At 37.6% G+C, this 23,382-nt stretch overlaps 1 protein-coding gene across 1 annotated transcript; it reads right to left on the bottom strand.

Moving 5' to 3' along the window:
- Positions 1-12,485: 12,485 nt before the first annotated feature.
- RIBC2 (RIB43A domain with coiled-coils 2) lies at positions 12,486-23,199 on the bottom strand. The gene is made up of 7 exons (XM_066318496.1): positions 23,035-23,199; positions 19,542-19,623; positions 17,891-18,235; positions 17,216-17,334; positions 15,619-15,846; positions 14,051-14,217; positions 12,486-12,905 (listed from the first exon to the last, which is right to left on the bottom strand). Exons 1-7 carry the CDS (start codon positions 23,149-23,151, stop codon positions 12,824-12,826), a joined length of 1,140 nt encoding a protein of 379 aa, XP_066174593.1. The 5' UTR covers positions 23,152-23,199; the 3' UTR covers positions 12,486-12,823.
- Between the last annotated feature and the right edge of the window lie 183 nt (positions 23,200-23,382).

Below are 23,382 nucleotides of genomic sequence, written 5' to 3' on the forward strand. Positions count from 1 at the left end.
AATGCCACACCTCACCATCAGATAACAACTGTTCTCTGCACAATAGAAAACCCGACCCACCTTAGTAACTAATGGCAAATGCTTCCCGTGGTGATGCTGCTGCATTTTGTTCCATCCCAGGGAGCCACTGTCAGGGGAATGTGTCAGACATTGCTCTGTTTAGCACACTGTCACATTTGCAAACCAGTTTTTTACCTTGGCATGTCAAAATTATCCTTGCCTCCTCTGTGTTACTCCAACTGCATTACTGCAACTTCCTTTTATATTTAACTCTGCTGAGTGATTTATAGTTGAACTGGTACAACCTTTGTAGGTCAAAAGTCTTCTTCTAGGGCAAACATTAAAGGCTAAAAAAATAAAGAAACAGAGACAAAAAGGAAGCTAGATTGTCTAAAATACTTTTTAAAATGAAAATAAATTGCTCCTAGTACTTTCACCTATCTCTCTTTCTGTCCTACATTATTTTCACCGAGTGGGCCAAATTCAATAGACACATTAAATGGCCTTATGTGATCTCAGGTTACTACTTAATTATATGACAGGATTATTACATGACAAGGAGTCAATGAGAGAAAGAATAACCTTGGGCAAAACCAAGACTCCAAATCTGAGATATAAATACATACAAAGTAAGCATCACTGCTTGTTATTTTGCACTTTTTCCAAAAAATACTAGTGCTAAATTAGGAACTGGCACAGCAAACTCCAGAATAATCATATACAATTCCCTCAGATTCTCAGAAAAAGAAGATTCAGATTTATATGAGGAATATTGCATTATAGATGATTAAAAATGATGTATCATGCTCTAGGAAAGTTTATTATTTCCTAATCACTGGGAAAAGTCTGTGGACTGGAACGTGACATGGGCAAATCAATATTTTCATTTAAGAGGCCTATTCTAACAAATGAAAATAAGCAACTAGATCTTGGAGTCTGTCACTGAATACAAAAAGCAGAAGTTGAAAAGATGGAAGAAAATGGATTTTTTTTTCTTCTCACAGTTTTAAACAGCAAGTTGTGCCAAATATACACATCTTCATGGCTGCCTCAAATTGTAAATGATACAGTTTCCATACCTGTGGGGATTCACAGGGTTACAGATTTGGTCTTCATATTCTGAAATAATTTGGAATATTCTACCTCAGCTGGTGGAGAACAGCATCTCACAGCAGGAGAGGATAAAAAAACCACCTTCCCTGTCTCCCAAGCACTGGTACCTTTCCTCCTCTGTCTCACAGGACTGCTTCAATTGAAGTCTGTTGGTACTATATATGCCTCTCAGAGTGCTTGTCTTGGGTTACAATTGGGTAACAATAGGTTATTCTATCACTACCTACATCACCTTCTGAAGAGATGTTACTTGTCAGTCATTGCAGCATTTGCCCAATGCACACTCAGCCTAAAGGGGGGCTATCTCTGCTAATAAGCCATCAAGGACCTCCCAGAATGACCCACAGAATTACATCATCCTATTGTGAAATGCCCCGCTGTGGCACTGAATGTTCCTACTTGAATATAATCTAGGGCCTGGGATACCACAATACCACCACTGGGTGCCCAGAGGACAAGAGCTCCCAACAACCATCACTGGACCTCCAGAGAAGGACCAGATGTTTCTACAGGATCACCACTTCAACAGGACCACATCTATCAATCCAGCAGGATTGCTGCCACCACCCTGACCAACGAGGTGTCAGGATGTATTCTGACATTGTCAGTTCAAGCCAGTGTTTCTGTACTGTTGCCTTTATTGTGATTTTTCCTATCAAACTGTAGTTCTGACTTGGAATCTCTCATAACATATTTGTGTGGAGTTAATTCCTCCTGCTGGTTTGCCTTCAAAACAGCACAGTGCTTTTTTCCTGTTTAAAAGATAGAAATATATTGGTTCTTCTCCCCTGAAACTACCAAGAATGTGTAATTCCTGAGAATTTTAGGAAAACCTACTCTTTGTATATATGTATTTGTGTATGGGTTGACTCATTATGAAGGTAGATTGATTAATTCTGTCCAGAATAACAGCACTGAGTAAATTTTGACAATTTCACAAGACTTTTGGAACCTTAAGCTCTTCACAGAAGGGATTAAAACTTCCTGGTTTTACACAGAATTTTACTCCATCAGAGTGTTTTGTTCTCAGAGGACACCATTACTTTTATTACAGCATTAAATTAACCTTCCTTTCATTTTACTACATTTTTTTCCTTCTCCTCTTTTCTGATGTTTTATGTTATTCCTATCTTATTTCTCTGTCCAAGACCTTTTGAGACTAATTTAATAACTTAAAAAAACAAATTAAAGAAAGGACAAACCAAACTATGGAAACTAACCATTTATTTTGCTTGTATATTACTTCAGAAATGGCTTATAAAGTCTTGCTTGCCTTGCTAAATTACACAGTTATCCAAATGGCCCTGAGGTTGTGCTTTAGAACTGTCTGGTGCATAGGTGACATACAGATGTTCCTTCTCTGTTCCCCTGAATGCCACAGTGATATTGAGATGAAAGACACCTAGATACACAGAGAAATATTTTAAATTAAGAAAAAATATATTCCTTTCATTTTTTAGAGGCAAGAAATAAAATCACAAAATTACAGAATAGTTATGTTTGGAAGCAGTCTCTGGAAATCATGTGGAGTCTCCCTCAGCCAAACAGAGCCACTTAGAGCTGGTCACTCAGGGCTGTACCCAGTTGAATTTTGAGTATCTCTGAGAATCAAGACTCATCTCCTCTGTGCAGTCTGTTACAGTGCTCTATCATTTTCCTGGGAATTAATTCCAAATACAAAAGCACAGCTCCATGCAAAAATGGCACTGTACACTGTAATGAAATATAAATGTTTAGAAAAAATACCCAGAAAAGCTAAAGCTGGAAATACACGTTGGCAGTCAAGTAATCACCACAGGAATACATTGTTCAGTTTACTTCATATCTATTTGTGTGTTCTTACCTGCCATTAGGGATAACATTGTCAACCAAAAGTTTCGATCTGTGTTTATTTTCTGTGACATGAATATGAAGATAACTCCACATGTTCACACTCAATACCATCATATCCTTTGATTAAATCAAGTAAGCACTTGATAAGAAAACAGAGGATACCAAAAATACTGAAATCCCATGGATGTGGACATAAACCACTTTGAACCAAAACTCACAATGTCTCTTCAATGTAAATCTCCTCCAAAATTCCAGAAAAAAAACCAGACTGTAAAAATCTGTAAATTCGTATATCGAGGCAGCATGCAGCAGGATGACAATTATATGTATAATACATATATTTTCTCTAGACATTCAAAAAAATACAGCTAATACTGATAAAGACAACTATACTTTCCATAGAAGGAAAGAATAAAAGAAACCTTCTATGATATTTAGTTTGTGCAAGATGACTCAGGGCCTGAGGCTTCAGCACAGTCCTAATTCAGGTCACAGGAAGACAGTGCTTTCAGGCAGATGAACAGAATTTGATTATTCTATGCATCTAGGACCTCACATTTTAGCATATTAAAACTATTAACATGGCTCCATTCTAAAGATAAACAACAGTTTCTAGACAAAACAACATCTTTTGTTTGCGTAAATGCTTCTTACTGAATCTGAGTAGCATTTGAAAACCATACATTCTTTGTTTAATGTTTCTTGCCAAGAATGAGAACACCATTTGGACTACAAGCTCAGTGACATCACTGTTGAAGAATGAAATTATTTTCCTGGCTACTAAAAAAACCTGGATACTATATAGTATTTTTTAGAAGTGTCTTTTCCTAGGATATACACGTCTAGTAATTGACATTTCCCAATGGGAACAAGTCTTTTGTTCTCAGAGAGGTCAAACAGACCATGCAGAAGATAGGGCTCATAATTCCTTTTTCCTCAATGCACTACAGAGAAAGGAAAACAAAATGTTGAACAACTGGCTCCTCACAGGAAAATATAAGAACATGAACAACCTATTGGATGATACCAGTTGTCCATCCATCGTAATATCCTGCCTTTGACTTATCTTATTAAGGATAAGTTAAAATACCTCTACATAATTTAGGAGGCTTTTCTATAAATGCATGATAACATCAGAATACAGTAAGTCTCATGTGCTAGAGACCTACTGTACAAAGAAATTTTCTTTAGTAGAGATGCTGGCATTACTCAAGTACTTTCTCTTGACATTTACCTTCGCGAGAACTTCAACAATCCAATCCTACAGTAGCTATCTATAAATTACAACATTTTCCAGCAAACTGAAACATGAGTTAATACACACAGCAGAACTGAATAAACATTTCAATTCATAGCAAGGCAGGTCTATAGGCCCTGGGATAATGATTGTTATACAGGTATCTTTAGGAGTTAATCTTATTAATAAATAATACTAGAATAAATAGAATTGATTTGCTGTGCTGGCCAAACTTGTTATACTCGTTAATTGTTCATATACTCATTTATTGTTCAACTTTTTCTAATAAGTTGATCTTTTGTACTGAAATATGACAATAAAGCAGTTATCTAGCTTTTCGTTTTCTCTGAAGGAGAAGGTTGAGGCCCTTCTTTTTCCCCAAGCCTTTGGTATGTTGAGTCATAATTGGTAACTTCAGGGCACATGGGTTTTATCTGACAGAAAAGAAAAATGTACTTTCTTTAGCAGAAGTCACATTTCCAGAAGAGAAAAATGTGTACTATTTCTTTAAAATCTCTTCAGCCTTACTTATGTGTAACAGAAGGCTTTTTTCTGCTCCACCCTGATGCATTTCCTCATAAACTGAATTATGACACAGTTCTGTGGCTTATTTATATACAGGTCAAATTGAAAACTGATGCTGTATTCCAGATTTAATACAGCAAGGGCTTTTGTCTTCAGTGAGGATGCAAAAGCATTTTCTTCTTCGATGCATACAATTAACAATTTGAGTTTTTCAAGGAAGGGAGGAAAGAAAATCCCAAGCCAGGAGAACATTGCTGTGAGAGCCTCCCTTTTTTTTATAATTTCCCCTTTTTGACCTTCACTTTTTTCAACATGGAATGTAACTGGAAATACATACCCACCTGGTAGCCTGAGATTCTTCTATCTCTATGCAACCTACACCTTGATTATAATGATGCAAGAAGAAACTCAAACTTTTCTGTTCCATGTTTCAAAAAAGTATCCAGACTGTAAGAGGACTAAGTCTCCCAAGTGTCCTTTTGCATTAATGGAGCCTGTGCAGAATGTGTAATTTCTTGTCAAACTATAAACAACTAAATCAGAAATGTGGAAGGAAAAGATGGCAACAGGTATGTGGCCATGGCCTCTTTGCAGAATACTAATGCATCAACACACATTGTAAACTACAGAATAATAAGGGCAGACTTACTTCAGAGTGGAAAAGGCCTTACAAAAGCTGTCACCTTCCATTTTCCTGAGCTCAGTACATGCTGCTTCCCATGTTCTGGCAGAGTGGTCATATAGCTGTACACACCTGAACTTTCAAATCATGGCTGCAGCCAACAGTGTCCATAATCCTGACCAGAACCTCAGTGACCTCTGCTCTATTTTTTTCATAAATTACCTATTCAGTGGCTCAAAAATGCAAAATTTGGAAGCATGAAATATTACTTTCAAAATTTATTCAGATTTTTATTCAGCCATGCTTTGGTGTTTCTGACTTTTCGTCTGTATTTTCCTTGATTCTTTCCCTACTTTGTTTTTTTTGTCTTTCTATTCTGTTTCTTCATTAGATATCTGAAAACACAGATGGTTCAGTTAACTACCATGAAATCTATTTTCCCTTGTCTAAGACAAAACTTGCCACTAACCTTTGTATCAGTGAAATTCTATCCCACAACCTTACAGAAAAACTATAGCTCTGTTCCCTGTGGGATGCTAACAATAGCTTGACAAACAAAAAACCAACAGGGAGAGATTAGGGATGAAATTTTGGTTCCACTCAGGGATTGTGTTTACACAGGTTGTGTACCTTTTAAACATACATAGGTACATACCCCACCAGAGCATGACTCATGCTCTCACTTCTGGAAGAACTGTTACACATCCTACTAAGGTCTCAAAAATAGAAAAGTGAAAAGCCTGCAGACCATGCTTTAATGCAGTCCATCAAAGCAATAAGCTATTTCCCAGCTCTACACCAGCTGGATAACACTTGGCTAGCCTTGGCAGAACCTCTCATTCTTCAGTCCTTTAAGCTTCCAGGGAAAAACATTTTCTTTGTAGAAATAAGCTTATGATCTCTGTTGGAATGAACTCTGGCTCTGGACATCCTTCCAACAAACTACTATTTTATCTTTCTTTTTTTTTTTTTTTTTTTTTTTTTTTTTTTTTTTTTTTTTTTTTTTTAAAGCCAGCATGAGCTGAACAGATGATTTTGAAAATTGTGCTCTCATTTCTGCATATGTGCATGGATCTGTATTTCCACATTACATGCTCACATATATTGCAGGAGGCTAAAAACATCCATCCACTGCAATTTCAGTTATCCTGAGTCTAGGCTTGGTACTCAGATCTCTGAGCTGCACTTAGATAACAACAGATGTGAGCAGACCTGCATCTCCCAAGAATTCACAACCCTAAATTATCATTGTTCCACACTGGCTGCTATTCCAGCAGAAGCATGAACCAAAGAAATGACTGTGGATCCTTCTGCATGTGAAAAGATAAACCATATTTTCCAGTTAGAAGGTTTGCTTGAGACTGACTATCTTACCCATTCTGCTACTCAGCAAACCACAATTATTAAAAGTATTGTATGTCTTTTTAACTGAGTTTTCTCATATACTGTACTAATAAACTGTTGAGCAGTTGTACTGTTTTTCATCTGTCTTTTCACTAATTTCTCCACTCATCCTGATTTAAGAGTAGTGTCATTGGTTTCATGCATTTTAACCAATTTTCAAGACATTTGTGTTTAAACATCACAACACTTAATTGCCAGTGACAGCATTAAACTAGCAACTAATAGCTTAATATTGCCAATTAAATATTTTGGTTTTTTAAATAGTAACACCTTTATGTAGCTGGCTGTTCCTGTTTGTCCATTTTTCCTGTATATGCTCTATTTTTTAATCCCACTTCCTTCCTAGCATTTTCAAACATGAAACCTGACTTAAGTCTAATTTAACTCTTAAATTTAATAAAGCTCAAAGGTAAATCATTTCAATTTTTATATGCTGTATCAAATACTCACAGTATTTACAATACTGTGGGTTTTAGTGTATTTCCACCACTACTGCAATAACAAATATTCTATTACAAAAGCCATAGCACACACTGGAGCACTGCTTTGTTCAAGTTGGTATGACAGTGATGTATCTGGGCCCTCAGTATTTCTAATCTCTTGTATTATTGCAAAATGGCATAATTAGATTAGACCTTGTATTATTAAAAAAATATATATATTTTTAAAAAATATAGATATACCCTTATCCCTATTTTCTAGGGAGCTGATCATGAGTATTTTTTGCTGTGTGAACAGCAATTGTGCAATTTCTACTATGATATCTAGAAGCTGCTGCTTATTTTCTGTGGTTTCTTCTATGGGCAAGATTTTTGTGGTTTCTTCTGGGAAGAATCAGGATTGCTAATGAGAAGCCACAGGAATTAGATTTCTCAGGGTGAGAGTTCACTACAATTCTTCTAAGCAGCACTACATTTCTGGGTTAGAGCATCATAGCAAGAAACATTCTAACGGTAATGTCCTCATTTCATAACTCTTGTAATAAATCTAGAAAAGGACAGTGTATTTGGAAAAATATTTAAACCAACAGAAAGTATGTCCTAAAAAAGTATTTAAAGATTCATTCAAAACTGGACACAGATACATATATATATATACATAGACATATCTGTGGCAACAGAAAAGTAATGATAATCAACTTAATGAAATTAACTCAAACCAGTAAGCTAAGCCAAACTTGAAAAAAAATCATATTTAGATAAAACTCTGCCTTCAAAAAGCAGTAGCTATCCTGATTAAATGATCACCTGAAGTACTCATCGTACTCCCACTGTATCATCAGCGTTTGAGTAGAATGTCCACTGGATATCCAATTTTCCCTAGTTCCACTGCTGCCATCTGAACAGCATTTAACTTCATTAATAATTGCAACAAGGCATGACAAAAATGACACATAAAATTCACTGGAAAAGATGTAACAGGAATTTTCTCCCTAATTCATACAGAATATTTCTGTGCTTTGGAGGGAAATTGCTAAGTCCCTTGAGCCCTGGGTAAAGCACTACATCCTGAAAAAGGAAGTAAATGTTGTGATCATATACTTTCCTGATCCTATTAACTTACCTGTGTAGCAAAAGAATGATGAGAAGATAAAATGTTAGGTGAAGCTTGATACAGGAAAACCCAAAAGTGACATAGACCAAGAACTGCTCCTCATTCCTGATTTTAAGTATATATTTTAGGGGACCTGAACTAGTTGATATAACTGAAGAAAAAAGTATCTTTGAGATGTTTTGAGATACTATAGACTTCTATGAAAATGCCTCTCAGGGGTAAACAGTGGTCAAAACCCCCCAAAGTTAGGATTCTATAGAAATACACATATATCTGCATTATGGGAAATACAGAATAAACCAGAAAATATCATTATTACACAATCCTCTGACCCTCTCATCTCAAAAAGGTTATATAGTCAAAATTTTAAAAATACAGAAGTCCGTAAAAAGCACTGAGAAGCCTGTGTGATAACTGCTACAGAGAAAAAACTGAACAAACAGGATTCTTCAGCCTACAAAAGATAAGATTAAATGGTGATGTCACAGCGGTCTAAAACAACTTTAAAAATATGACGAACAGATATTCACCTTTTTAAAACATTTTCATAAAAAGATTAACAAGAAGCAAGTGAAGCTCAAAGATGCCAGTTTCAAGAACCAAACAAATAGAGGGTGAGTCTGCAGAAATACATCTTAACTGGTACATTTACCTGGGTTCAAAAAGCAAAGGGTTATCACAGTTAATGACTGTATTAGCAATCACCTATTCTAGCTCTGGAAGTCCCTCAGTTAGTTTGCTGAAAAGGAGTATTCCCCCATCCTGCAGAAGATGATGGCTTAGCTAGATATTTATTCAAATTCCTTAGACCCTGTTTAGGGAAAGGAATGGACGAAGGGGAACCATACCCAGAATTTCAAACTCATTTGCTCACACCAATTACTACCATTTCCAAGACTTAACTATGCACTTTGCATTACAATCACTGAGAGACACAAAAATATACACTTCATTTTTATATATAATTAGCTAGTATATGTGTCAATGAACAAATAAGCATATAAAAAATGCTAATTGTCATGAAAATCTTGCACATTAACTAAGAATTTCCTTGGGTCAGATCTTTGCTCCAGAGTTAAGACAGAGAAATATTATAAATATTATAGAAAATAATCCCAAGAGAAAGTAGAATACTGGATTCAGCTAAATCACCATAATTTCTTTTTTAAAACTTCAAATACCTAGTTTTTTCCCAGATTGTTGATGCAAAGAAGTGTGGTAAAATTCTGTGAATATAACCCACAAATTAAAAGATTATAGGTACTGATCATCATTTTCCTCTCTGAAAATCATTTTCATCTTACCGAAATTACTTCAGTGAAGCTCCATGAAGACCAGGTAATCTAATTAAATGTGCTTATTTCTAAGGACCAATATAAGAACTGATAAATGTTAGGAACTTTTTATGCCATACTCACAGTTTTTAAAAAGTCTTTCTTAAGAAATGAAAAATATATGTAAGATTTTTTATGAAGAGATGGTTGCAATCCCTCCACTCCCAGCAGCTGTGATTTGTACTCATTCCAGTTAGCTGATCATATCATCACACAGAAGACACTGTCTTTTTCACTGTTGTATTTAATAGAAATATCTAAAAATATCACAAAAAATAGATCACCTCAGTAACGGAAACCAACATTTTCAAGCAGCACCTTCCATCAGCTAAGGCTCTTTTTAATCTGTCTTCTCCACTTATTTCAAAACTGAGCAAAAACTCAGTAAAAGTTAAGAAAGTGAAATTTCAAAAGGTGAAGGTACCACTCACAGCTTGTTTGTTACAAAGCCACATAGGTTTGAAGAGTTCCTGCACTTCAATTCTTTATTATCACCTGCTCAAGTGACAATGCCTACTGAAAACATGACTTGTTTCAGTTCAAGATGGAAGTTAACATAAAATATCAGTAATAGTGAATCAGACCTTTTCCAATTTGTATTAAGCATGTTATCTACAGCTCGATTGTGCTTCTTTTTTAACACCCAAAATAAATTTCAGTTTTTATACTCTGATATTTATATTTTACTCAACAGGTAGAAAGGAATGTGGCTGTTTTTGCAAATACAATCAATGTTTTCTAGGAAATTCCGTGATGCCTGATCCTATCCAATTATTGAATTGTCAGTCTTACTTGAATTTCCATCTAAAGCCTTACTCAGAGTACAACTGAGAAACCTATCCCTCTATGACTTCATATAAAATGTTTCCAAGTAATCAAGTAGGTAATGCAATAAGGCTTTCAACACATAATCCTTGCTGAAGGAAACAGAAACATCGTCTGACGAGGTCCAGCATAATTTAGTTCAACTATAGAGCTGTTGTAAAGTCTGCAAGCATCCAGTCACAGGAGTTGGACAAATGAAGACAACTTCATGAACTTTTCAGCATATGCTTTATTCATTTTTTCTGTCAGGTAACTAAAATTCTACATAAAAAGAAGAAGTCAGAGACTGAGATATTCAACACAGATCAAATCCAACTTTAGTGACGTGATAACTACTAGAGAACGCATATTAATCCACGTATCCCATTTGATGGCCTGTCTATTCTGAGACACATAGCTGCCACTCCTGAGGTTGTCAATTTAATACAGTACTAGGTAATACTCCAAAGAGATCCAGCCATACTCGAATCTCAGTCTGACAAATGGATCTCCAAATGCTATCCCACTGGAATCCCTTGAATATCATTCCTTACTTCTCTGTAGATCAGCTCATTATTAACAATGCAAGTATGATGCCCTCTCAACTTCATTTTCCAGCTTTCCTCAGTTCCTGTATTTCAGCCACACTGTTCTTCTACTTAGTTTCTATCTATACTATAATGAATTCTAATTGTATCAATGTACTAAAATTGGGACATATCTTTTTGCTCAAGATAATCATGTTGAAAGGCATTTCTTTCATCATTTGAATGTTCTCCTTGATTTTCTTTCACCTGTCTATCTAAAGGCATTAACATGATAGCCCTTTTCCAAACTCTTCTTTAATCAGTGTTTTTGAATCAGACAGGAAGATTTTATTGGTGTGATCCTACAGCGCACTTCTTCAGCTGAGCAAACAGACCTGTTTGAACAGTCTCCTTCAAGAAATGCTTCCTTCAAACATCTAAAATCCTCCTGCTAATATCTTAAGAACCATGCATGCTTTATTATTTTCATAGAGATAAGAATAACTCATTCAAGTTTACCTCAGCCCTTGTGGTTTTTTAGGCATCTTTCCTCCTTTGCTTGGTGGAAGCATCTTCAACCTGTTTCACCAAAAAGTTCATTCAACATTACCATTATTGCTGAGACAAAGAACAGTCAGTGGACTCCAAGCTAACATCATCAGGATATGTTTTCACCTCAGATTTATGTCCCATGTGCTGGCAAGTTACAGTTCGAGGCCTATTCTCATAAATGTGCTCTATTTTTATTAAAGATTCACAATATTAGAGGTCTTGGATTCCCAGCTGAATCTTTCATCTGACTCATTTTTTCTCCTCTTTCAGATCTTCTGACTCTTAGGTTTGGTCATCTAAACCTTTTTGCAGTCCTTTCCATGTCAGCTCTTTCTCTTCTGGAATTCATTTCCTTGTTAGCTCCACCATTCATTTCCCTTATGCAGTCAGTTTCCCACATTGCTTTTCCGTATTTTCTTCCTCTGTGCTGTGCTTGCCCATGTTTCAAATGTCAGTGACTGGCTCTAATTGCGAAGTCCATATTGTCACCAAGAACACAGAAAGTACATGGGTTCCCTGAATCACCCTGCACAAGCTGAGATTTTTCTCCTTGACTTTGGTGCACACTTGCTTTTACACCTGTCTTCTGTTACACCTGTGAATTGTCCTCACTCTCCTTCAGCAGCACATTACCTGGAGCCTTCTCCATTATTTCCAAAGCATGAGGGTGAATGTAGGAATATTTTCCCCCCTGCTTTTCCACACTAACACACATTCTGTTTCAGTGCCATACCTCAGCACACTAATCACCTCAAGGACTATTGAACCCTTATCTCCTTATTGCCACTGTTCACAAAATAAAAGCAACATTTCTGACCAACTTGACCACTTCATTTTTTCTTGCCTTCGTGTCTGGGTGGATTTCTTGCTTTATGAAAATCCAAAACAAAAAACCCAAAACCAAACCACAAACAAACCAACCCAAAATTTTCTGCCTAGGTCATCTTTCTTCCCTCCCAGAGAAAGGCATCACTCTGCCCAAGTTGCATAAAGCAGCACTATAGTTTAAATTCAGATTTCTTTCCAAAAATTGATTCCTATAGGCATGAATAATGTAAATGTTACAGCTAAGCCTGAGACATAAGAGTCCAACAACCTACTACTGAATCTACTAGTCCTTTCAGGACAACAATTATGTTTAAAAATTATTACAATGTTTTCCTTTTCTTAGAACAGATCTGGCCTAGCAGACTGTCCTTTAGTTTGAGTGCAGTGCTTGAACAGGGCAGATAAAAACAATAAAACATAGGATTGCTCAACTGAAAATTTTAATGTGTCTACATACTTCTGTACAATTCAGGTTGATTTATCCAGATCGTCATCGGGTGGTTGTATTAAATTGTGCATAAAACTCTTCTGTTGGGATATTTGAATACTCTTCCTCTTTAAGATAAATGTTCCTAGAAATAAATAAATTTGTTTAAAAGCCATTAGTAAATGTTTTCTTGCTATTATACAGAAGTAGCCTGAGAAACCTAAAAAAGATGCAATGCATTAACACCCATAAATGTTCATAAATTCTTAGAGATGGAATTTAACGTAACTAAAACTTGTTCTGCAAAATACACACCACATCTCAATATAGAAAACTTAGGTTTTTTCTTCCTGAAATATCCCTCAAAATTTCTCAGCTGTAAAAAAGCCTGAATTAACACAATTCCAAACGTTTGTTTTCATAGTAAGAAGGTATCATCTATTAGGAAATTCATTTGCAAAAGGTGTGTATGAACCAGAGACTGGCTAAGTTGGTCAGAGCATGGTGGTAATGATGCCAAAGTCATGGGTTCAATCCCCATACAGGTCATTCAATTAAGAGCTGGATCTGATGACCCTTTTAGGTCCCTTCCAACTCTGACTATTCTGTGATTCTGTATTCATGAGCTCCCACCAAGGTAAAAAAAAAAAAAAAAAAGGAACTGGAAAAATAGATCATCAAATCATTACATTTGTTTTTCTTTTCCTGCACTTATTATCTTCCTTCTTTCCCGTAAGAGCAGACATAAGAACTGCCCAACAAGACATCCAGTGGTTAGTTAAAGAATCATCTAGCTCTGTCATACATGATGGAAATGTTGTTAGTGTTGCTAGCTTATCAGAAGCTAGCTTTCAGAAACTGGCAGCTCTACTGGCAGTTCATCCTTTTTTTGTTTCAGAAAACTAAGATAAATTAAAGAAACATGTACTGGTTTTCACTCAATAATATAATTTCCTCCATAGCTAATTATATTTATTCTCCATTTTGCCATCTATATAAACAGTCTGCTGTCAGTGGAACGGTTTTAAGAATTCCAGATCCTAATTCATTCATCTCAGTTAGTAACACTGAAAATCTACCCTTTGAAGATTGATTAAACAACACTGGAAAACACACTACAGATGAATTGTTGATTTCTTTAAAAAAAAAATGAACTTGTAACAAGTATATTTAAAGAGTTACAAACAGAACAAGTAAAAAAGCCCTTTAAAATCCAAGCTATTTGGTTAATAATGATAAAGAGTTGTTTGTTTGTTTGTTTTATTTGAACAACACTTGCTTGGTACTTACTTTGCTTTTTGTTCCTGAGAGAGCTCTGCATTCCTGACGTCTAAATCTTGGCGCTGTACCCGATCCTGCCGCTGCTGGTGCCGCTCCCAGAGCAGCTGGACTCTTGCAGCCTGCACACGCTGCCTGTCCCATTCAGCATCCCTTCGGCGTTCCTGCTCTCTTGCTCTCTACAGGAGTGAGGAAAATGCCCCATTTTCTCTTTCAAAGACGGAACTGTGTACATAAAGTCTCACAGGTAAGTTCATCCAAACAAACCTGCTTGCCTCTATTGAACGCTAGGGGTAGCATTTGAAATGGGGAGAAGGAGTGAGGATTTCTAAACCAGGCAGAAGCAAGATATGGCCAATGAAAGATCTATTCTTTTCTCTCTGTAAAAACCCAGAGGACCAAGACAGATTTCATTATTATTATTATTGTTAGCAAGAGTTCAAACTTCTTGAGGCAAGAAGTGCATAGACATCAGTATGGCTTATAATATGGCTAATTTGGTATAATAGGGGAGCCACGAGCACCACATGAGTCGACTGCAACTGGTTTTTTCCTCTGCCTCACTTCTTGTCTGACACCCCTTTGAACAAAATCAAAAAATCAAGCCTGCAAAAAACCTTACTTTTCTTGGTTGTACTCATTTTCAGCCAGCTTAATGACTCAAATGGCTTCATTTCAGAGTAACGGGAAAGGCAGGAAAATGACAATTCCACCTTCAGCTTTAATAACAGTACTAGGTAAGATATTGTAAGGAATTCTAAGGAATAAAAGATAAAATAAACGACTATTCCTTAGCTGTCATAAATGCTGCCTCTGCACTGAGGGAGGCAAGTCACTTCCTACTTCACAATTTCTAGGCCTGGACACTCTTCGTAGGAAACTAGATGTCTTTGACTGTGCTTCTATATATCTCTAGAGCAGCAATTATTATCAATAAATCAGCAATTATTCAATAAATAATTATTGAAATTCTATTTTACAGCATGCCTCATAGTTGTGTGGGGTGGTAGAAATCAAATTCCATTACATTCTTACATTCATGAACTTTTAGGCCTCTGAAATATGCATAAGCAAGGTCATGGGACCTGCTCTATTTGCCTTGCTTGGGTACCCTTGAGAATGAGAATACTGTGCTTTGCCCTGCCCTGCCCTGCTTTCCTTCAGCTCCCAGATCTTCCCCTATGGAGCAGCCCAGTCCTTGCAGGCAGCTTGTGCACTCTCAGGTTCTGAACTGCACCATGAAGCCTGGGTCCTGGGCTGGGCAGGACTTTGCTGCTCAGCTGGACCATCATGGGCCATGCCCTAAGCTCCCTTGGCCCTAGGGTCTCCAGCAACCTTCCTCCCAATCCAACTCCAGGGCTCCAGCCTACTCCATGACACATCCCAGGTGTTTCAGAGGTACTATGTTCAGTTAGACTGATTGAAGTTTGGGTAAAATGCAGATAAATGGAAAACACAGGCTCATATTGGCATATCCAGGGCCAACAGTGGTATTTTTCTTCTACAAACATTAGTAGTTTATAGTATTATTCCAACCAAGAGAACAGAAAATGCATGAAAATGCATGTGAGCTTAAATACCTCTTTCTCCAGAGCTTGTTCCTTTTGAAATTGACGAATTGCCATCAGCTGCTCCTTATTCATTCCCTTCCATCGATCCACCAGGACAGGATGTTTACTGCAGGGGCCGATTGCTTGGTCAGGGTTTTCAGAAAGGAAGTCTCCTCGAAGGAGGCAGGTAATTTCATCCATGTCATCTTTTATTTTTTGAGCTTTTTCCAATTCATTTTTATGATCTAGTTCAGCAGCCTAAATTCAGTGGAAAGAGAGAAGTGATCTTTTTTCCGAGAAAAATATGAACTAAGGCATGAAAACATGTTAACACATCATAACAGATACATTTCCAACCTGCATACAATTGTCAAAAGCATCACATACAAATACTATCATTGTTGTTTTATTGGCCAAGATCAAAAGCCTAATATCAAACAGTACTTTAATGTTGTCATATCACATACAGCAAGTAAACTGGGGAAAAATAACTTTGTTTTATAAGGAAACACAGAATTAAATAAAAAATAATTCCACATTTATCCCCGTGTAAAAAACCAATATATATTTGGCAGACAGACACAATATGGAAGAAATACACAATAAAAATTTACAATCTTCAATTGCTAGCCTTGATTGATATATTACATACTGAATCAAGGTGAAGAGTGTGCGTAAGCCCTCAAAACAGACAGACCAATTAAAGTCAGAAGATGCAGCCTTGATTCCATTTCCTGATACAAAATGCAAACTTGAATCATATTGTGTGAATGTATCTGAAATACTGGAACTGGAGATCACAGTATACATTTTCTATGGAAATCACTGTTCCTAATGTTCACTGCAAGGCACGCTCTCCTATTTTGCTGTTAAAAAAAAAAATCCCTGCCTTGGGAATATTCACTTATGTAGAACAGCTCCTTCCTGATCACTGCTGGGCACAAACACATTGGCAAAGCAGACAAGGAGAAATGTGGCTTATTTTGATATGACTAAATACATTTAAAGCTAAGTCACAACAAATATAGTTTAATCAAGCTAACAGCATCCATGCAGCCCTTTGAATTGTATGTAGAAGCTGAAGACAAAAACCCTCTAGAGCATGACAGATAATGGTACTAAGATAGGTTCCAAAGCAAGGTCAGTAAACCAAGACACATGGTACACAAATACCCATGAAGCAGCTAAAGTGCCAAAACCAGTGGTTATGGGGAGTTAATATAAATAAGGACAAACAACTCTTAGCAATGTTTCCACACAGGTGCAAAGACAAGCAGACAGACACAAACCTAGAAAGAAGCATGGGAGGCTATTGCTGTACCTCAGTTTAGCAGCTCAAAGCCCCCAAATGACTGGGGAGCTTTTTACTGCCCACTAGTCAGCAAGCTGAGAACCAGGAGAGATAGTTTTGGCAGAGGATAACTAGATAGAGGACATCTAGAACCTTGGATCTTTTGTTCTCTTGGCAAAGTGAATTTATCTTCTTCCAAGCTGAGACAAACTTGGAATTCAGCTGCTAAGAAACCCCAGTGAAAACATCACTACTCATTCAGATTTTGTGCCTCGTTTTCCTTCTCTGTCTCCACATTTCATAGCAAACAAACAAACCAACTTAATATTAATTTACCTGGATTCTATTGAAAGTTTTAGTAGCTGCACAGACAACACGCCTGCTTTCCTCTTCTTTTTTTTGTTCTTCCATAATCTTTCTGTCAAGTTCAATCCTAAACTTGTCATAAAGATCATCTAAATTAGATTCAAATGAAATTCAGTCAATATTCATGGACATGATGTGCCATATGAGGGGAAGAGGCAGGGGGGAGCTAAAGATGCAGTAGACTAAATAACTATTTCCAAATCCTACCATCAAAACTGTCCATCTTCAGATTTCAGGTGACTCATGAAAGAGTTTAATACGTAACCTATCTTGTCTAAACAGTTAGTGTAAAAATGAAAGAAGTATGTTAAGTACTGCAGAAAATAATGTTTCATGACAAGCTGAGAGAGAAAAATCAGTATTATTTTTTCTGCTCTAGGACAGTATGGATTGGACAGTTTGGCCTGACGAAGTAAGCATATCAACTGGAGGCATAAACAAGAAATGAAACCTGGCTGATATTGCAATCATGTCTTATGAAATATAGATTTCCTAGAAGAAACAGTGAATATATTAGAGCTCAAAAAGTAAAAACTGCTCTAGTATTTCTACAAGTTAAATATACAATAGGGTATGCCATATTTTCATCAGATACATCACAACTTCTGAAAAAGAAGATTAAAACTACATTATCTTTTTTATTACCTGCCAATTTTTGGTCCGCTAATGCATTTTTCCAGTCTTTCTGTTGCTGAAGAGACCACTCCCTTAACTGCTCCTTTTGAAATTTCATCCTCTGATCATAGTTTAAGTCCTCACCCATAAACTTCTGCATGCCAGATATAGTACATCGAGGATCATCATCTGAGATTCGAGCAGGTCTGTCTTTCTTTAGGGCTTGTGGATCATTCAGGTCAAATTCACGTCTTGTTTCTGGCTTCTGACAATTCTTCTGAAATTCAGTGAGAGCCTTATTCATGTCTTTGATTTCATTCTTCTGTCGTTCTTCCAGCAGACACATGAGCTTGTCATTTCTCTTCATGTCATGAGCTAGGCAACAATGAACACAATGAAACCACAAGTCTTAGAGGTGCACGAGTCACTGGAGTGCACACATAAGGTGAAAATAAAATTTTCAAGATGAATAAAGAGAATATAAATCTTCAAACTGTTACACCTTAGGAGAGTATTTGATCCATAAGTACCAGCCCAGCAAACACTCTAATGTTAGTAATATTTACTTAACAAATATTTTCAGCTTTTTAGGTGTAAATTATTTTATTAATGTTACAATGAAATATATGCATGTGAAACAAATACAATAATAAGTACTAGAGCTATGAGGTTTCATTTGGTAGAAACCTGCAAGAACACAAGAAATGTACAGTAATCCAGTTGTTTCCATTTACTCTTCCTTTACAGCTACTGCTGAAATAAATTGTTGCTTGTCAGAAAGCAAACCAAAACTGGGCTGCAACTGCAAGGAATATAGGTAGCTCTTCCATAGTTCCAATGATTTTTCTAACCATAGCAGTAAAACCATTGACTGGCATTAAGATTTGAACAGCTTAAGAGCTCCTGCCCATTTAATTGAAACTAAACAAAGTACAGCATTTTTAAGAAAAAACAAACAACAAATTCCCACTCAACTAGCCATTTTAGTTATTTAAAATAATTTGCTACAAAAGATCATTTCCTCTTTTGCCAGACACCACATTGCTGCTGGTAGTTTCCCAAGAGGCAGACCCTGAGAGGTGTATTTTCCAGCCAGGAAAATCACAAGCAGCTGCAGTAGAAGCACAGCATGGAAGTTGGCAGCTCCATTTTAGCTCCTCTTGAAGCACACAGAGAGCTCAGGCTGTGGGACCTTTTCATCTGATAGCAAAGAAGGCATGCCAAGCACAGAAGACCACAAACAGCACAGCATGAAATATTTGTGTGGCTGCAAGTTCTGACTCAGCAACAGCTCCTCTTGTTGCCTTACTGTACATGACTCATGCTTCCAGCAATAACAATCTAGAGAGAATTCTGCAGAATCTATATATTCTATGGAGGAATGGCTAGACAGAAGATGAGCTGACTCTACAAGAAAGCAACCAAAATAAAGCTATTCATCAATACCTTTTAAAAGAAAACACTGAAAATTCTGGCCTGTTAGGCAATGTATCCCAGTTTAATCATGTCAGTATAAATCCTGAAATAGCAAGGAGAACACATACTGTGCCAATGTAGATGTATGAGCATAAATAGGACACCAACTGGATGGCTGAATTTAGAGAATATATTCAGGGATAAAAGAAAGCAGGATTAAAACATTCAACTATTCACAGAAATATCACAGTATCTAGAAATATACCAAATCTTTCATGTTGTGCTTTTTCAGCTGCTTCTTGAATTTTCTTCTCCTTGACCTGTGCATCCAATGCATCTTTATCAATCTATTAAAATGAAAAGAAAAAAAAAAAAAAAAAAGCAGCTCTTTAGGAGATATTGTGTTTGAACAATTAAAACAGGTATTGTGAAGCTACATTGACTCACAGTTGTACAAGATAGATATAATCCCACTAGCAACAGAATATATACACACATTACTAATGTAAGTAAAACAAAATCCAGAAACAGAAATATTCTTGTTCGTTTGCTTTGTTTTAATATTGATAGCTATGCTCTTGCACCTGATCAGATGAAAACACCACATTTATATGATACATAGAGCTATAAATATTTTCAGCTGCATTACACAGAATATGTTTTCCCCATTATACAGCTGGCAATTTTAGTTTATTGTTCTGCTTTCATTTATAAAGCAGGTTGTTTTAACAGTAAAGATGACAGGCAGTTGTAATAGTTCATACTTGAAAAAAATACAGAAGGTTCACCGTAAGAATGGAATGGAAACATTCCCAGTCTTATCAGAGAGATTCACATGGTTGCCAAAATGCACTACAGGGCATACATGATCTGTGATGAGCTGACAGGTGTGGTACAGAACATCCACATGCATGGCAAGTGGGACCTGAGCAAAGGATAATATAGCCCACATCATCAAATGGGAGCAGACAGCTCCAGCTCCACTTTAGGCAAAAAAATGTGGCCTCACTTTTGTTGGCAGATGGTGTCAAATTAGTAGGCAGAAACATGGATTTTACTTTTTTTTTTTTTTTTTTTTTTTTTTTTTACTGTCAAGTCACTCATTGTCTTTAAAAATTTCATCAAAAAATACAATGACAAATCTTCAGGAATCTGGTAAACAATTTTAATAGCCTTTGTCGAAAACCTATTCAGATGAAGACAGAAACAGATCATGGCTGAAAATACACAGCGTTAGTGCTGTAAAGGACAACTGATAGTAGCAATCAGGCAAAGCAGTAAGGTTGCAAGCAAGAGTGAAACCATCAAGAATTCTATCCTCAAAAACAATGGTGTTGTGGACACTAAACACGAACTCTCTCAGAGGTTTCATTGGGAAAGCCAAGCTAACAATACAACTACAGGAAATACTGTTAAGAGAAATTCAATACAAGTTCTTTGTTTTCGGGCAATAATAGAGGTAAGTCACTGTATCGACTTGTGTTACACTCTTGGCTCTGTCCTCTTCAAAACACTTTCACTTGATATAAAAACATCCATAAAACACACATTCCCAGTCACGTAAGACTACAGGTTTCACTTTAAAGTGTTTAAATAAGAAATCTATGTTGGAGGCAGCTAATTTCTAAACTAGTTCTATTTATGTTTACAGTTTATATGTAAATGGAAAGTAATTTTTCATTTGGATTACTCAACTGAACTCTTTAGAAAAATCAGAGATTCACTGAGGATAAACTCTTCAATCTGTAAGTGAAGAGTTTACATTCCCATTACTCGGATGACAAAACAGATACAGTAGTCAAAGTAATAATAAAACTAGTAATAATCAAAGAAAAAAAAAGTAAAATCTGGGTTCCCATTCTGCTTTCCAGTATATTACCTCCATGTTTTTAAAATATTCAAACCCTGCTTTAGGATTTCTCGTTTTTAAGTCAAATATAGTCTTGATTTTTAAATTTTCTCTGCGAGTGCCACTTGGGTAAACTGGTCAGAGAACAGAAGCAAAGAATCTTAAAGCCACATGGAAATACTGATACAGAATACCTCTGTATGAATTTCCTGGCCCTTTATGGTATCCTTATGGCCTAACTTCAGAGGATAAGAACAGTCCCTTTTGTCAGCATCATTGTTCAGGTACACTGAATGATGTGAAATCAAAACAAACTGTTAATCAAAATTCCCCAGATATGATCTTCTTCATTTTAGATTGTTTGTCAAATGTAAACAGATCTATTAAGACCTGGCTGAGTCAGTTCTAAAAAACAAGTCAATTCTACAGAAGTATTTGGATAAAACCTTCAGATGGTGTACTCCAGTATGGCTCAATAAAATGCACCAGGATATGTTAGTTGTCAGCTATTTCATTAACTAAGAATATATGGTTTGCACTTCATTTTTAAGGTTCTAGGAAAGTCAGTTTATCGAGAAAGTATGTGTTATCAACGAAGAAATTTCAAGTATCTTTATCCATCCCAGAACTGCTAAAAATGTTATTAACTCCTTCCACTTAGGTATATTGTTGGGTACTTAAGTATATTGTTGGTGTGTGGGGGGGAGATGCTGTCACACCTGTCATGTTCCTTAAGTGGGAACTGCTAATGACTCTGCAGCTGCAATGAATCTTGCATAAGAGTGACAAGAATAAGATAAGGTGAAGATGTCTTTCCATTGAGACGTGTTTCTGTACCTAAGAAAAGATGATCCAATTGATATTTGTTGCAATTCTACCGGTTCAATGAAATCACCTCTGAGCACTCTTTCCTCCATGCACACTGACAAAACATTAATGTGGGCCTTTGGACACATCACAGGGAGATTCATTGTGTTCATACTGCCTCCAAAGTCAAATAGGTATAGAATACATTATTCCCTGATGTTCAGGATGCAAACTGCATAGTAAACTTTGGAGAAAATCCACCAGCCTGAAGGGTGTTCACATTTACACATCCATGCCAAGAAAAATCAGACACAACAATTAATTAGACGTACACAGACAAGAATGGATCTGCCTATTTTGTCTGATGCAAAATGTGGACTACTTGCAGGACACTTAGAGCAGTAAATCTCTCATAGCATCAATTCTACCAAGGTCTAAGCAGACGAGGGCAGTATCACGGAGCAGAGAGGTAAAAAACAATTACTTGGTTCAGCCACATTACATGAGCTGACTCTGGAAGCTCTTGGCTTCCCTCAAAATACTCCTACACAGAGATACAACACAGAGCTTGAGGTCTCTGTGCTGTGAGGGGACAATGACACCCTGCCCTTGAATCCAGAGCTGTGGGGCACAGGCACACACGAGAAGCAATGGCCATGAAATAAAACGTAAGTTTTGCCTCAACAAGAGGAAGAACCTCTTTCCATCGAGGGTGGCAGAGCACTAACACCTGCCCAGAGTCTTTCCCCCTGAAGATATTCCAAACCCACCGGGACATGTTCCTGTGTCCCTTGCTCTGGGTAACCCTGCTTTGGCGGGTGTGTTGGAGTGGATAATCTTCAGAGCTCCCTTCCAACCCTAAATATTCTGTGATTTCTTTCACCAGTAACTTTAAACGCGACTCTAAAAGTTGCATCTGGGCCCTCCCTTCCTGCTTGCCCCCCCATCACACAACACAGACTGAGGAGGGGTCACTGAGGTGACCGGCTCGGCCGCCCCTTCCCTCCCTGCCCCACACTGGGGGTCCCCCACGCCTTAAGCCGTTCTCCTCAGGAGCACCGGGGGGACAAGGCGCCTTCCCTGCCTTCCTGCCCGCCCTCACCCCTATGGTGCGGATCCGCGGGTTGAAGATGCGCTCCCGCCGCAGCAGCTCCCGCCGCCGCCGGCGCTCCAAGGCAGCGGCCTCCTCCAGCTCCCGCTGCGGCCCCAGGCCGTTCATGGCGCCGGCAGGGAACAGCGGGACGGCGGGGCTGCAATGAGAGCGCCGGCCGGGAGCAGCGGCGGCCGGGACACACCGCGGCCCGTCGCGATGGGAACGGCAGTGACCAGCCGGGACACAAGGCGGCCCGCGGCGATGGGAAGGAGCGGCGGAGGCCGGCCGGGAGAGGAGCCGAGCCGTCGCGATGGGAACGGGGGCGGTGGCACCGCGGGGCGGAGCGGAGCCGCTGCA

This window comes from Sylvia atricapilla, chromosome 5 (assembly GCF_009819655.1).
Source record: "Sylvia atricapilla isolate bSylAtr1 chromosome 5, bSylAtr1.pri, whole genome shotgun sequence".
NCBI classification, from domain to species: domain Eukaryota; kingdom Metazoa; phylum Chordata; class Aves; order Passeriformes; family Sylviidae; genus Sylvia; species Sylvia atricapilla.

Coding starts and splice junctions, on each gene's coding strand:
- RIBC2 (XM_066318496.1), bottom strand. CDS start 23,151: ATGAACGGCCTGGGGCCGCAGCGGGAGCTGGAGGAGGCCGCTGCCTTG. Junction 17,335..17,890: donor AGCGGACCAAAAATTGGCAG/GTAATAAAAAAG, acceptor AATCTAATTTAG/ATGATCTTTATGACAAGTTT. Junction 15,847..17,215: donor AAACTTTCAATAGAATCCAG/GTAAATTAATAT, acceptor CACTGAATTTAG/GCTGCTGAACTAGATCATAA.